At 34.1% G+C, this 13,888-nt stretch overlaps 2 protein-coding genes across 4 annotated transcripts in view; one reads left to right on the forward strand and one right to left on the reverse strand.

The window, feature by feature from the left end:
- Positions 1-13,888, reverse strand: part of LOC141511716 (uncharacterized) — a 105,735-nt gene that overhangs the window by 69,926 nt on the left and 21,921 nt on the right. The gene's annotated exons all lie outside the window — the stretch shown is intronic.
- Positions 10,304-10,675, forward strand: LOC141512440 (ribosomal biogenesis factor-like). Its single transcript, XM_074221381.1, has one exon. It carries the CDS (start codon positions 10,355-10,357, stop codon positions 10,649-10,651), a length of 297 nt encoding a protein of 98 aa, XP_074077482.1. The 5' UTR covers positions 10,304-10,354; the 3' UTR covers positions 10,652-10,675.

The following is a 13,888-nucleotide window of genomic DNA, read 5'->3' on the forward strand; positions in this document are numbered from 1 at the left end:
TAGATACTTGATACTGACTGTGTGACCTTGACAAGTCACTTAACTCCATTGCCTAACCCCCCCAAAATACTTCACATCAATTTGAGTATGATAAATTTAATTTTTAATGATTTGTTTTTAACCTTTAAGATTAAATAAGCATGAGAAAATTTTCACAACTAGTTTAAGTTTTCTATGTGATTTTAATTTTTCAACCTGTAAGCAAATTCAGTACAATAATCTGATATTAACAACTATGTGTCCAACTTATTTCATTAATGGAGTCTTAGAGATCCTGTATATTTGAAGAATCCTATTATTAGATTTTGCTATAGATTTTTGCTATGGAGATTTTATATATATATATATATTTAGTGATGAAAGGATATGGCTTACCTCTATGTAAGTAGAGATCTTTTAGCATAACTGATTAAAGGACCCCAGCTGAAGTTAATTGTTGAAAATAATTCTTTTGTTCTCAGTGAATATGACTCAAAATAATTTGGAATTCCCTTTTGATCCAAACTTCTGTAATGAAGTGTGCCTTTGAATGCTTCTGTTGGAGTTTTCCTAGGTCTTATCTACCAGATTAGCTAAATCCCTGCTTATAATTCCTATAAATTATTCTATTCTGTTCTACCCTACCCTACCCTATCTTGTCTAAATCTAACCTCAGACACTTGTAACTTCTCAGCTGTGTGATTTTAGGCAAATCACTTAACCCCACTGTTTCACCAGAAAAAAAAATAATTATGACAATGTGTTGAATTTATCACAAGTGCATAATTCATTGTTCAAAGTTACTTAGGCCAGTGTAATATGAATGCAAATTTCTCAAGTCAATTTTTGAAGAATCTCATTTATTTTGTCAAATTTATTGGCATAGAGTTGGGCAAAATAATTCTTTTTTTTTTTTTTGCAAGGCAATGGGGTTAAGTGGCTTGCCCAAGGCCACACAGCTAGGTAATTATTAAGTGTAACTCAGGTACTCCTGACTCCACGGCTGGTGCTCTATCCACTGCGTCACCTAGCTGCCCCTAGGCAAAATAATTCTGAATTATAACTTTAATTTCCTCCTTATTGGTGGTGAGTTCACCTTTTTCATTTATGATACTAGCAATCTGGTTAAATACCAAATTAGAAATTCTAAAAATTAAAAGAGAAATTAATAAAATTGAAAGCAAGGAAAGTCTTGAATGAATGAATAAAGTCTTATTTTCTTAAAGCAAAACAAAGCAACAAAAAGGTTTCTTAACTTTAAACTTATCTTAATGGATTTTGCACTTTTGCTTTACAACTTTATTTGCCACCACTCAAATATGGTCATATAATTCTCAAAAAGAAAATGATATTCTTCAGGAATTTAATCTTACAGAGATGATAGTTTTAAAACACTCATTCCTCTTTCTCTTAACTATCATGGGCGATTATCCTATTAAATCTTTAAATTAACCAACATCTCTTAATATTAGAAAATTTAGGAATATCACAATATATCATGATCACAATTGTGTACTTTAAAACTTCTCAAGTTAATATAAAATATTTTTTAGTAATGTACAGAAAATCAACCTATATATGGCTATCTAATTAAAAAAAATGATTGTATAACTTTAATATACTTCTTAATTTAGGTAGTCCTGCTCCTTTTCCCTACAGAACTAAATTTTGAATTAAATCAAACCAAATCTAGATTTAAAGGTCCTTAACTCCTGAGGTATATATTCCTCTTTTTTCCTACAAAACAAAACAAAATTAAAAAATAAAAAAACCTTTTCTTTGTGCAGTTTATAACTGAGAAACAGTTAATACCAGAATAGGATTTTCAGCTTCCATTCTTCTGAAATCACACTTATTTCATGAGAACACAACAAACGAGCACAGTTTCATAAAGCTAGGATTCAATCCTAAACCATTTCAAATCTGGGTTCCACAATCCTAGAAATATTGTTATTTATTATTTTTACACATACAGGAACACATACACACACACACACACACACACACATTTTTTAAAAATTTACTCATACTTTCCTTCACATGTTTAAGACCATTTTTCCTGCTAAATGTACCTCTTATGGTCTTTTAAAAAAAAACCCAACCTGTCATTCAAGGAAGGGTCTCTTTCTGAATCAAGACTGGGGTTTGAGCAGACTGAGTTGTCTCAACATGTGGAACTGTCATACTTAAAATTCCAAGCAGATTTCTTTATAGAGGGAGTTCTTTTATTCAGTTAGATGTAAATTAATTCAATTTAAATCCAGTAAATCCATATTCCTCATAGTTGTAAATTAGTTTGTTCTTTATCTTGTAAACCTACATTCCTCAGCACATGGCTTTTGATTATAAATCAATCCACTTTATACTTTTTCCTTCAGCCTCCCTAGCTATTATTTTGTGAGACATAGACTCCTTTCCTCAGTTATAACTAAAGTAGAAATGAAAATTACTCACTTATTACAATTCTTTCATTGGGAGAGGTCAGAGGAATTGAGAAGCAAGTTCCAGTTCATAAATCATGACAGTCACAATTCTGGGGCTCTGGACCCCCAGTTGCTGATCACAGCATACTGAGAAGTAAAGCTGGGCAGGGGCAGAAAGGGGCCCCAGCACCAAGGTTCTTGATCCTTAGGTTAAGAAGGAGCCACAGACATCATCCACTTCCATATCCACCTTGGACAAGAAGGCTAAACAGCCAATCAGTCAGTAAGCATTAATTAAGCATCTACTAGGTGGTGTGCAATTCATAGGTACTAGGAAGGCCTGAGTTCAAATCCAGTCTCACTAGCTGTGTAACCCTAAATCTCTTAATCCTATTTGCCTCAGTCTCCTCACATGCAAAATGAGCTGGAGGAGTTGGCAAACAATTCTAGGAACTTTGCCAAGAGACAAAAGAGACCCCAGGAGTCAGGCATGACTGAAACATTTTAAAACAACAAAATAATATCTTCAATGTGAGTTAAGACCAATGAAACTTCTTGGAGCAATTCTGGAAATAGGCCAGTTCTAGGGAGAGAGGAGGAGGGTATTTTATGTTGGTTCATTAAAAGATGGGAATAGAGAATAACCGGAAGGCCAGAGAAAGCCCTCCAGGGAAGCACAGATTAGAGGGGAGGGGAGAATAGACTCCATGGGAGTCTCATCAGCCTGGGGGAAGGCTGGTGGTTGCAGTGAGGATGCCTTCAGGTACCTACAATGGATTAGAAGACTTCTCTCCATTCAGGATGGGCCAAGCAGGGCCTGGAGGGGGGCAGTGGGTTGCCCTAGGCAGGAGGAAAAGGATACTGAGGAGGGTCAGAGATGTCTCCCAGACTGGAGTCCATATGTGTAGGGGCTGGAGTTACAAGGAACCTCCCAAACATCCCAACAAAATTTCCTTCCACCCTTCCTCCCCTCAGCTGTGAACAGTTAGATTAGCATTGCACATACATTTTTGATAAACATGTTTACAGATTATTCATTTTTGGAATGAGGAATTGTGATTAAGGGAAAGAGATATATAAGAGATTTTTTTTTTAATAAACTGTTCATCAGATTCTGAAGCGTTGGCTTTTTTTGTATGTTTTGTTTTTCTTCCTCTGGATGGGGATAACATTGTCAGAACCAGTATTATACAGTTGTCCTAGCTCTCTAAACTGCTGAGAGGAGCTGCTTCCATTATGGTTGAACATCTCACAGTGTTCTCTAGGTTTCTTGGTCCATATCTATGGTGTCGCCCTTTATGTCTAAATCCTATACCCATTTTTGACCTTAATTTGGTATAGACTGTGAGATGTGGGTCTATGCTTAGCCTTTGCCAGACTATTTTCAAGTTTTCCCAATAATTTGTGTCAAATAGTGAATTCTTATCCCAGTGACTGATGTCTTTGGGTTTGCCAAACAGTAGATTGCTGTAGTTGTTTACTGAGGTTTCTTTTGAACCCATCCTAATCCACTGATGCATTGTGCTATTTCTTAAGCAGTACCAGGCAGTTTTGATGACTCCCACTTTATAGTATACTTGTAGACCTGGTAAAGTTGGGCCACCTTCCTTTACATTTTTTTAAATCAGTTCCTTTGCTATTCTTGACCTTTTGTTGTTCCAGATGAATTCTATTACTATTTTTTCATTACAAGACAAAACATTCTGGAACTTATTACAATTTAGATTTTGCCTTACTCACTGTCATGATGTCAACACAATAAACTTCCATAAGTTTCACTATATGAGTGAGTGAACTGATGCAAATTGCCAAGTTAATTTGAGCTTGTAACATATATATTTGACAATCATTTCACTAGAAAGATATTTAACAAATGAATTACAAATAAAACAGTCTTAATCTTCTGCTCTCATTACAATAATGGCTCAAACAACTTTAGCCAAAATGAATTTTTCTTCCCAAAATATTTGAAAATATACCAAACATTTCCTTTACTCTGATACACTTGGCTGACTCACATTCCTTTGCTTAAACTAGAACTTGAAACCTGAAGTTGTACAGGTTCATATCTTTAGATCCTATTCTTCCCATTCTTCACACCTCAATATTCCCTTTAACATAAAAATTAAGAGGTCTTAATTTTTATCAAAACATATAGTTGACAATAGTTGCTAGAGTCACACACTTAACCTATCTGGCTATTAAATCCAATTGACTCATAACTTCTTTATCAGCAGCTTATAAAGATCTAGGACATCAAAGGAAAATTCCTTTATAGATATAATTCTGAACATCAGTATCCAGGCAGAAGTCATATGGGTTAGTCAAATGCCTTAAGACAGATTTAACCTGCCAGGTGACACATGACTCAAACATCACATTTGGGAAATCGAGTTAGAGAGGATCCAACCTTGGACCACACTTAAAAGCCACCCCTTCAACTGTTCATCCCTGTCACCTGTGGTCTTCAGGACCCATTGGACTTCCTGGCTCCAGAAAAACATTGATCCACCATCACATCCTTTTTTGCTGACCATTCCTGGTATCAGACACAGAATAGAAATTCAATTAAAAGTCCCAAGATCTAAAAATATAATTTTACTGAAATAGAACTTCAAGCGAGGCCACTTTACTAAATTCCAATTATAATTTTGATGCGGTCCCAATTAATGAGCCCCCTCTCCAAAACTCATTTCTTCTCCAAATGTCCTTCCAGGGTCCTTGCTAAAACCAGAAATTCTATCTATGACTGGCTCTACAGCCCCTATCTCCTACCTCCTGTTCAAGGCCTTAACTCTCCAGTTTCTTTTTTTCAGACTGTTTGCAAAGATCAGTCAAGCTCTGCCAGCAGCTGGAACATTACAAAAACCCCTTTCACAGGCATATGCCAGAATTCAACTGAAAGCTCTGTCTTTCTGGTGGCACTAACTTTTGACCCCCCAGACCCACATCCCATTGTCTGAAATTATATCTGTTCTATCCCCGTATGAAGATGGTATATCAGATGCCTCTTGGCTAGAGACCCCTTCTTCTAGCCCACTGTATTACATAGTAAAAACAGGTATTATATAGTAAATAAACACCTCCTTTGGCTAGGAGATTGCTAATCATCTCCTGAATTCCCATAGATCTACACCAAATGCAATGCATAGTTATAAATTTCAGAATCTCAGAGGGGGGGTCATAATTTTTAAGAAATTTTATTTATTTAAGGCAATGGGGTTAAGAGTGACTTGCCCAAGGTCATAGAGCCATGTGATTATTATTCAGTGTCTCAGGTCAAATTTGAACTCAGGTTTTCCTGACTCTAGGGCCAGTGCTTTATCCACTGTGCCACCTAGCTGCCTTTGGGGTCATAATTTTTGATATTCCCCTTCAAAGCAAACAAGTGTTAATTATAGGTGTTAACGTAATACACTAACTTCAAATAATTCATTTTTTACAATGGACAACAAAATAACTGTCTTATTTATCAATAGGATACCTTACAAGGGGCTTCACAAATTTTTTAAGTTGCCTAACCATACTTCAGAGTACCCCCTCGCCCCTAAACCAGCAGAAAACACCTGAAGCTCCAGTGTCCTATTCACCAACCCTCTGAGTCTGCAGTTACTATGAGGGAAGAAATCCACAATCTTGACTTCTTTAACCAAATGACAAAAAGGTTTCCTCAATAAGATAAACCTTATTACTGAATATCCCAATATCTTTTAAATTTTTTGTTTTCCAAGCTTCTTTACCAGCATCCCTCAAGAATTCAATCTCATACATGATACATTTAAAACTCCAAAGTAATTCTTATTTATCTCATGATTCACATAGCAAAGCTTTACAAATTGTGAAATGGATGAATATTTACAAAAATAGAAGTTGCCCAGGTTAAATGAAGAGGAGATTAAATACCTAAATAACCCTTTCTCAGAAAAAGAAATTCAACAAACCATTATTGAACTCCCTAAGAAAAAATCTCGAGGGCCAGATGAATTCACAAGTAAGTTCTATCAAACATTTAAGGAACAATTGGTTCCAATTCTATATAAACTATTTGGAAAACTAGATGAAGACGGAACTGTTCCTAACTCTTTCTATGACACCAATATGGTGCTGATACCTAAACCAGGAAGAGTTAAAACAGAGAAAGAAAATTATAGACCTATCTCCCTGATGAATATAGATGCAAAAATCTTAAGTAAAATCTTAGCAAAATGATTACAACAAGTTATCACGAGGATATATGTTATAATCAAGTAGGATTAATCCCAGGGATGCAGGGTTGGTTCAGTATTAGGAAAACTGTCAGTATAATTAATTATATCGATAGCAAACCTATCAGAAATCATAGTTATATCAATAGATACTGAAAAAGCTTTTGATAAAAGATAGCACCCATTCCTTCTAAAAAACACAGAGAGTGTAGGAATAAATGGATTATTCCTTAGAATAATAAGCAGTATCCATCTGAAACAATACCTGGGAGTCTACCTGCCAAGGCAAACTCAGAAACTTTTTGAAAACAATTGCAAAACATTTCTCACAAAAATAAAATCAAATTTTAAACAACTGGGCAATTATGAACTGCTCATGGATAGGCCAAGCTAATATAATAAAAATGACAATTCTACCAAAATTAAACTACTTGTTTAGTGCCTTACCAATCAAAATCCCAATAAATTACTTTAATGAATTAGAAAAAGTTGTAAGTAAATTCATATGGAGATATAAAACTTGAGAATCTCCAGGGATTTAATGAAAAAAAGTGCAAAAGAAGGTGGCTTAGCCTTACCAGATCTAAAATTATAATATAAAGCATCAGTTATCAAAACTGGTATTGGCTAAGAAACAGAGTGGTGGATCAGTGGAATAGATGAGATGCCATAGCAGGAACTGATTATAGTAATCTGCTTTTTGATAAACACAGTGTCCAATTATTGGGATAAAAACTGTTGGGAAAATTGGAAGTTAGTATGGCAGAAACATAGGTTAGACCAACATCTTGCATCCTATACTAAGATAAGATCAAAATGGATATAGAATTTAGACATAAAAAATAATATTATAAGGGGCGGCTAGGTGTTGCAGTGGATAGAGCACCGGCCCTGGAGTCAGGAGTACCTGAGATCAAATCCAGCCTCAGACACTTAATAATTACTTAGCCGTGTGGCCTTGGGCAAGCCACTTAATCCTATTGCCTTACATATAATTAATAATAATAATAATAATAATAATATTTTAAGAAAACTAGGAGATCTAGGAATAGTTTACCTATCAGACCTATGGAAAGGGAAATGGTTTATGTATGACCAAGGAAGAGATGGGGAACATCATCAAAAATAAACAAGACAATTTTGATTACATTAAATTAAAAAGCTTTTGCACAGACAAAACCACTGTAACCAATATCAAAAGAAATGTAATAAATTGGGAAACAATTTTTACAACTAGTATTTCTGACAAAGGACTTATTTCTAAAATATACAGAGAACTGAGCCAAATTTTGAAAAAGACAAGCCATTCCTCAATTGACAAATGGCCAAAGGATATGCAAAGGTAATTTACAGATGAGGAAATCAAAGTAATCCATAGTTATATGAAAAATTGCTTTAAATCACTAATCTTTAGAGAAATGCAAATTAAAACATCTTTGAGGTACCACCTCACACCTCTCAGATTGGCCAATATGACCAGATAGGACAATGAATAATGTTGGAAGGGATGTGGGAAATCAGGGTCACTAATACATTGTTGGTGGAGCTGTGAACTCATCCAACCTTTCTGGAGAGCAATTTGGAACTATGCCCAAAGGGCAACAAAAATGTGCATACACTTTGATCCAGCAATACCACTTCTGGGTCTATACCCTGAAGAAATGATGAAAAAGGGGAAAAAATATCACTTGTACAAAAATATTCATAGCAGCCCTGTTTGTGGTGGCAAAGGATTGGAAATCAAGTAAATGTCCTTCAATTGGGGAATGGCTTAGCAAATTGTTATATGTATGTCATAGAACACTATTAGAAACCAGGAGGGATGGGAATTCAGGGAAGCCTGGAAGGATTGGCATGAACTGATGCTGAGCAAAATGAGCAGAAGCACAGGAACATTGTACACCTTAACAGCAACATGGGGGTCATGGTCAATTTTAATGGACTTGTTCATTCCATCAGTATAGCAATCAGGCACAATTTGGGGTATCTGTGATGGAGAATATCATCTGTGTCCAGAGAAAGAATTCTGGATTTTGAACAAAGACCAAAGAATATTACTTTCAGGGGTGGCTAGGTGGTACAGTGGATAAAGCAGCCGCTCTGGAGTCAGGAGTACCTGGGTTCAAATCCGGTCTCAGACACTTAATAATTACCTTAGCTGTGTGGCCTTGGGTAAGCCACTTAACCCCATTTGCCTGGCAAAAACCAAAAAAAAAAAGAATATTACCTTCAATTTAATAAAAAAAATTATCTTATGTAATTTTGCCATCTCTTATACCTTATGTTTCTTCCTTAAGGATATGATTTCTCTCTCATCACATTCAACTTAGATCAATGTACAACAAGGAAACAAAGTAAAGACTAACAGACTGCCTTCTGTGGGGGTGGGGGGAGGGAAGTAAGATGGGGAGGGAATTGTAAAATCCAAAATAAATAAAATCATTCTTAAAAATAAAATAAAATAAAATAACCAAGCAGTATAAAATACTTGGGAGCTCCTTTGTCAAGGTAAATTCAGAAACTCTATGAAAACAACTAAAAAAACACTTTTCACACCAATAAAGTCATATCCAAATAATTGGACAAATATTAATTGCTCATGTGCAGGTCGAGTCAATATAATAATAATGACCAATCTATCTAAATTAGATTATTGGTTTAATACCATAACAATCAAACTTCCAAAAAAATTACTTTGTGTGAGCTAGAAAAACAGTAAATAAATTCATGAACAAAGGTCAAGAATATCAAGGAAATTAATGAGAAAAAATGTAAAGGAAGCTGGCCTAGCCATACCAGATCTAAAATTATATTATAAAACATCAGTTATTAAAACTGTCTGTCTTGGGCAAAGAATTGGAAATTAAGCGCATGTCCTTCAGTTGGGGAATGGCTTAACAAACTGTGGTATATGTATGTCATGGTACACTATTGTTCTATTAGAAACCAGGAGGGATGGGAATTCTGGGAAGCCTGGAGGGATTTTCATGAACTGATGCTGAGTGAGATGAGCAGAACCAGAAAAACACTGTACACCCTAACAGCAGCATGGGAGTGATGATCAACCTTAATGGACTTGCTCATTCCATCAGTGCAACAATCAGGGACAATTTGGGGCTGTCTGCGATGGAGAATACCATCCATATCCAGAGAAAGAACTGTAGAGTTTGAACAAAGACCAAAAACTATTACCTTCAAATTAGGAAAAAATCCATTATCTTATGTAATTTTACTATCTCATACTTTATTTTTCTTCCTTAAGGATATGATTTCTCTGTCATCACTTGAGAGCAATGTATACCATGGAACCAATATAAAGACTAACAGAATGCCTTCTGTGTGTGGTGGGGGAAGGGAAGCAAGAATGGGGGGAAAATTGTAAAGCTCAAAATAAATACTATCTTTCTAAAAAAAAAAAAAGAAATTATACTTGAAGATCATCAGTGACATCCCTCCTTCCAATCAGCCTACTGAACCTTTGAATACATCTGATCTTTTTCCTTATAGTAAACAAAAATCTGTCTGTGCAAAAAAAAAAGAATGGTGGGAAAATTGTAAAACTTAAAATAAATAAAATCTGTCTTAAAAAACTGTCTATTACCTTCAGTCCAGGCTCCCGGGATACGGGGAGTGGTCAGAATTGCTATTTGTTTGAACTGATTGAGAAAACCATTGGAATCTGGAGTACATAGAAAGGGGGAGCATTAAGATTCTTATCTTGGATGCCCAGTGATCAAGGACCAGGCAATGGGGAAGAACAAAGGGAAAGGGCAGAAAATCAAGAATGTATTTCATATTGCCAGCAAGAATTTGAAGGCCAAAAATAAAGCAAAACCAGTTACCACAAATCTTAAGAAGATAAACATTGTGAATGAAGAAAAAGTTAGAACTGTAAATAAGGCATTCATTGATATCCAAAAAGAACTTGCACACTTCTCAAAAGGACTGTCATTTGAACCACTACCGAATGATCTGGTTTCTCAGTGCTCTGAAGGTGAAACAATCAGTGTGGATGATGCTACAAGATTAATGGCTCAGTTGTAATATATTAGAAGTATTTGGATTCTAAAAAATGGACCAAGAAAACTTGTGTTTGTACAGTTTTTTTAAAAATTGTTAATGTACAGGCATTGGCAGATTTTAATGTAAACTACATACAGAGAGCTTTCCTAAAATCTAGGAAAGTGGAATGTCAAGGAAGTCAACAAAACATGAAAAACTTAAAGTGCTAAAACAGAAGGCACTTCACAAAATATGTTCACTGAAACAATTCATGTGTCATTTTATATCCTTCATTTTGCAAATGGCAGTGAAAAACTAATTGGACTAGAAGGATATAAAGAAAAATAGGGACAGCTGATGGCAGTAATGGTATAAAATATTTTAAATGATAAGAGACCCGAGATCAATTATTTTGTAGTGACCTTAAAAATACCTGCTTAGTATTAACTTCCCTCCCACAGAAGGGAAAAATAAGAGATGTTGGGATGATAACAACAACAATAATATGAAAATCATCCCCCCTACCCCCTCTATCTCCTCCAATAACAATCTTGTGGCTAATTTTGTTCTGGGGAACAAAACAACCAAATCATAAAACTTACAAAGTCACTTTGCCCTGAAGAGATCAAACTCCCTTTTGTTCTTTTGGGTACAGTTTTGTGAAGTAATTAATTAAACAAAAGGAAAAATAAAAAAAACTGTCTGTCTTGGCTAAGAATAGTTAGCAGAACAACCGGAGTCATTTACTGTTTGATAAACCCAGATTATAGCTTCTGGAATAAGAACTCATTCTTCAGTAAAACTTAGTGGGAAAACTGGAAGATACTATGGTAGAAACTAGGATTAGTACAACAGCTTATATCTTGTATCAAGATAAAGTCAAAATGGGGGCAGAATTTAAGCAATAAAGGTAATATTCAGCCCCAGGTACTTAACTGCCTAGCTGTTAGACCTTGTACAAGACAAATTACCTGCCATTGCCTTGCAAAAACTAGAATATATATGTGTGTGTGTGTGTGTGTGTGTGTGTGTGTGTGTGTGTGTACACATATCTCTATATATACACACATATATGCATATACATATTTTGTATACCTATAAACATATATATGTATGTATTATTATAAGCTAATTAGGAGAACAAGGAATAGTTTCCTTGTGAGATCAATTGGAAAGAGGAGCAGTTTGTGACCAAAGAAGAGATAGAGAACATTATAAAAAACAAACTGGTTCAACTTTGATTACATGAAATTAAAAAGATTTTGCACACATGATCACCTTTTTAATTAGAGAAACATATATAGGTTGACTTTTTATGTAATATTAAATATTTATATTAAATTTGATAAGTTTTTAAGTTGAAAAATACATTTCAATGATCATATTGTGATGTTCATGAATGTTCCAATATTAAGAAATATTCATCAATAATTGGGAGTTTTACACTTGAGCTATAAACATATTGAATGAATTAAGAAAATTAAATCTCATGTATTATTATTATTATTATTGCTTACTGTAACCAAAGTTTTTTTTTTGGTTTGCTTGTTTATTTTTGACTATGAAATGCATTTCTTAAGATTGTTAAGTACAAAGAAAACCTTGTAATCATAAAAAAGGATATTTGGAACCATCTGGTCATAAATCTTTATCAAGAATTTTGTTTAAGGAATTCTCATGGCCATTTAACAGTTTTAGCCATCTGATTTTGACAATTTTAATTAACTTAATTACTAATTAGTGGATTAATCATGCAATGTTACTCTTTAAAGACGATCTTTGATAGGAATTTGATAAAGGTCTGTCTTTATGAAAAATTGTGAATGTTAATTTGAGTTATTGGAGAATATAGAATATGGAAAATATGTTTAAATTGTTCCCTCTATACTTAACTTATAACTTGTATTGATAAAGGAAATGAACACCCCATCCCCTTCCATTTTTCATGTTCTTGAGATGAGGTCAATCAACTTTTAGTTCCTTATCTCTGTACTGAGTTCTTGAGGCTTCTATAGGGGGAATAGAATAGGAATTCTAATCCTGTTGCAAGAGTATCAGTGTTGTAAAATTCTGGCAAAATCCTTGCACAGAATGAGGAGTAACTGTGTAATTTAAATTGTCTAATGAGTTCAATCTAAGAATATGCTTATAAAAGTTAAAATAGAAGATAAACAGTAAATATGTCAGTACTATTCAAATAAATCCATGTGACCAAAGAAAAACTGTATTTGAGAAAATCTTACTGACTTAGTAACCATTGTCATTTGTGATAATTTTATTAGTTATATTCTTCCTGAACCTTCCGAGAGTTCAAGGAAGGTGGCACTTAGAAGTTCTATGGTAATTGGGATTTGTTGCATGTGAAAAATTTTGTGGGATTAATTTATGCATGAAAATAAGCGTTATACCAAATTATGTTTGATAAATTTGATAAATTCCAAATTTAAGATTTATTTTTGCTTTAAGATTAAATGAGAGATGTCTATCATTTTACAAGTACACAATTTATGTATTGTCCTTTTTAACTTCAGGAATTGTTTATCATAAAAAGACTTTTGTAAAAGTTTATTTTATGTGATTTCTATAAGGTCTACTAAATTTTCAAATCTGGGGTGGCTAGGTGGTGTAGTGGATAAAGCACCGGCCCTGGAGTCAAGAGTACCTGGGTTCAAATCTGGCCTCAGACACTTAATAATTACCTAGCTGTGTGGCCTTGGGCAAACCACTTAACTCCATTTGCCTTGCAAAAACCTAAAAAAAAATTTAAATCTGTAAGCTAATTTATTGTAATAATGTGATGATATTTCTTATAGTTGTCATAGAAATTTCTATTTTTTCAAGGTTATTCTTCGTGAAACAATTAGCTTTTGGGTTAATATTAAAAGCACTTAAAGTTTGCAAATAGAAAAGGTTTTGCTGTTTTGATCTAAATTTGTTGTTCTTCCATGGCATAAAAAAAAGAGTTCCATTACTGCTCTGTGATTATTGTATTTAAGATTAAATTTCTGAGGAATGTCATTTTCTTTTTAGGTTTGGTATAAGAATTGCTATGATTTTAGTTATAATTTTTATAACAGTAGTTTTGTTTCTTAATCTACATCAATAGTAATTCTGTGATAATCAAATATATTATTATTAATGATGTTCTCCAATTTATATAGAAATTGGGGTTGCTATACTTTAAAACAATTTGTGTTTCTTTCTTTCATGACTTATTTTGTTCTTTTTCTCTCCATTTTCAGTGAAGATATCTAGATATTGTGATTGTATAAATTGCTT

This window comes from Macrotis lagotis, chromosome 1 (genome assembly GCF_037893015.1).
Source record: "Macrotis lagotis isolate mMagLag1 chromosome 1, bilby.v1.9.chrom.fasta, whole genome shotgun sequence".
In the NCBI taxonomy this organism is placed as follows: domain Eukaryota; kingdom Metazoa; phylum Chordata; class Mammalia; order Peramelemorphia; family Peramelidae; genus Macrotis; species Macrotis lagotis.

Excerpts from the sequence above, each read along its gene's own strand:
- LOC141512440 (XM_074221381.1), top strand. The coding sequence starts at position 10,355 with ATGGGGAAGAACAAAGGGAAAGGGCAGAAAATCAAGAATGTATTTCAT.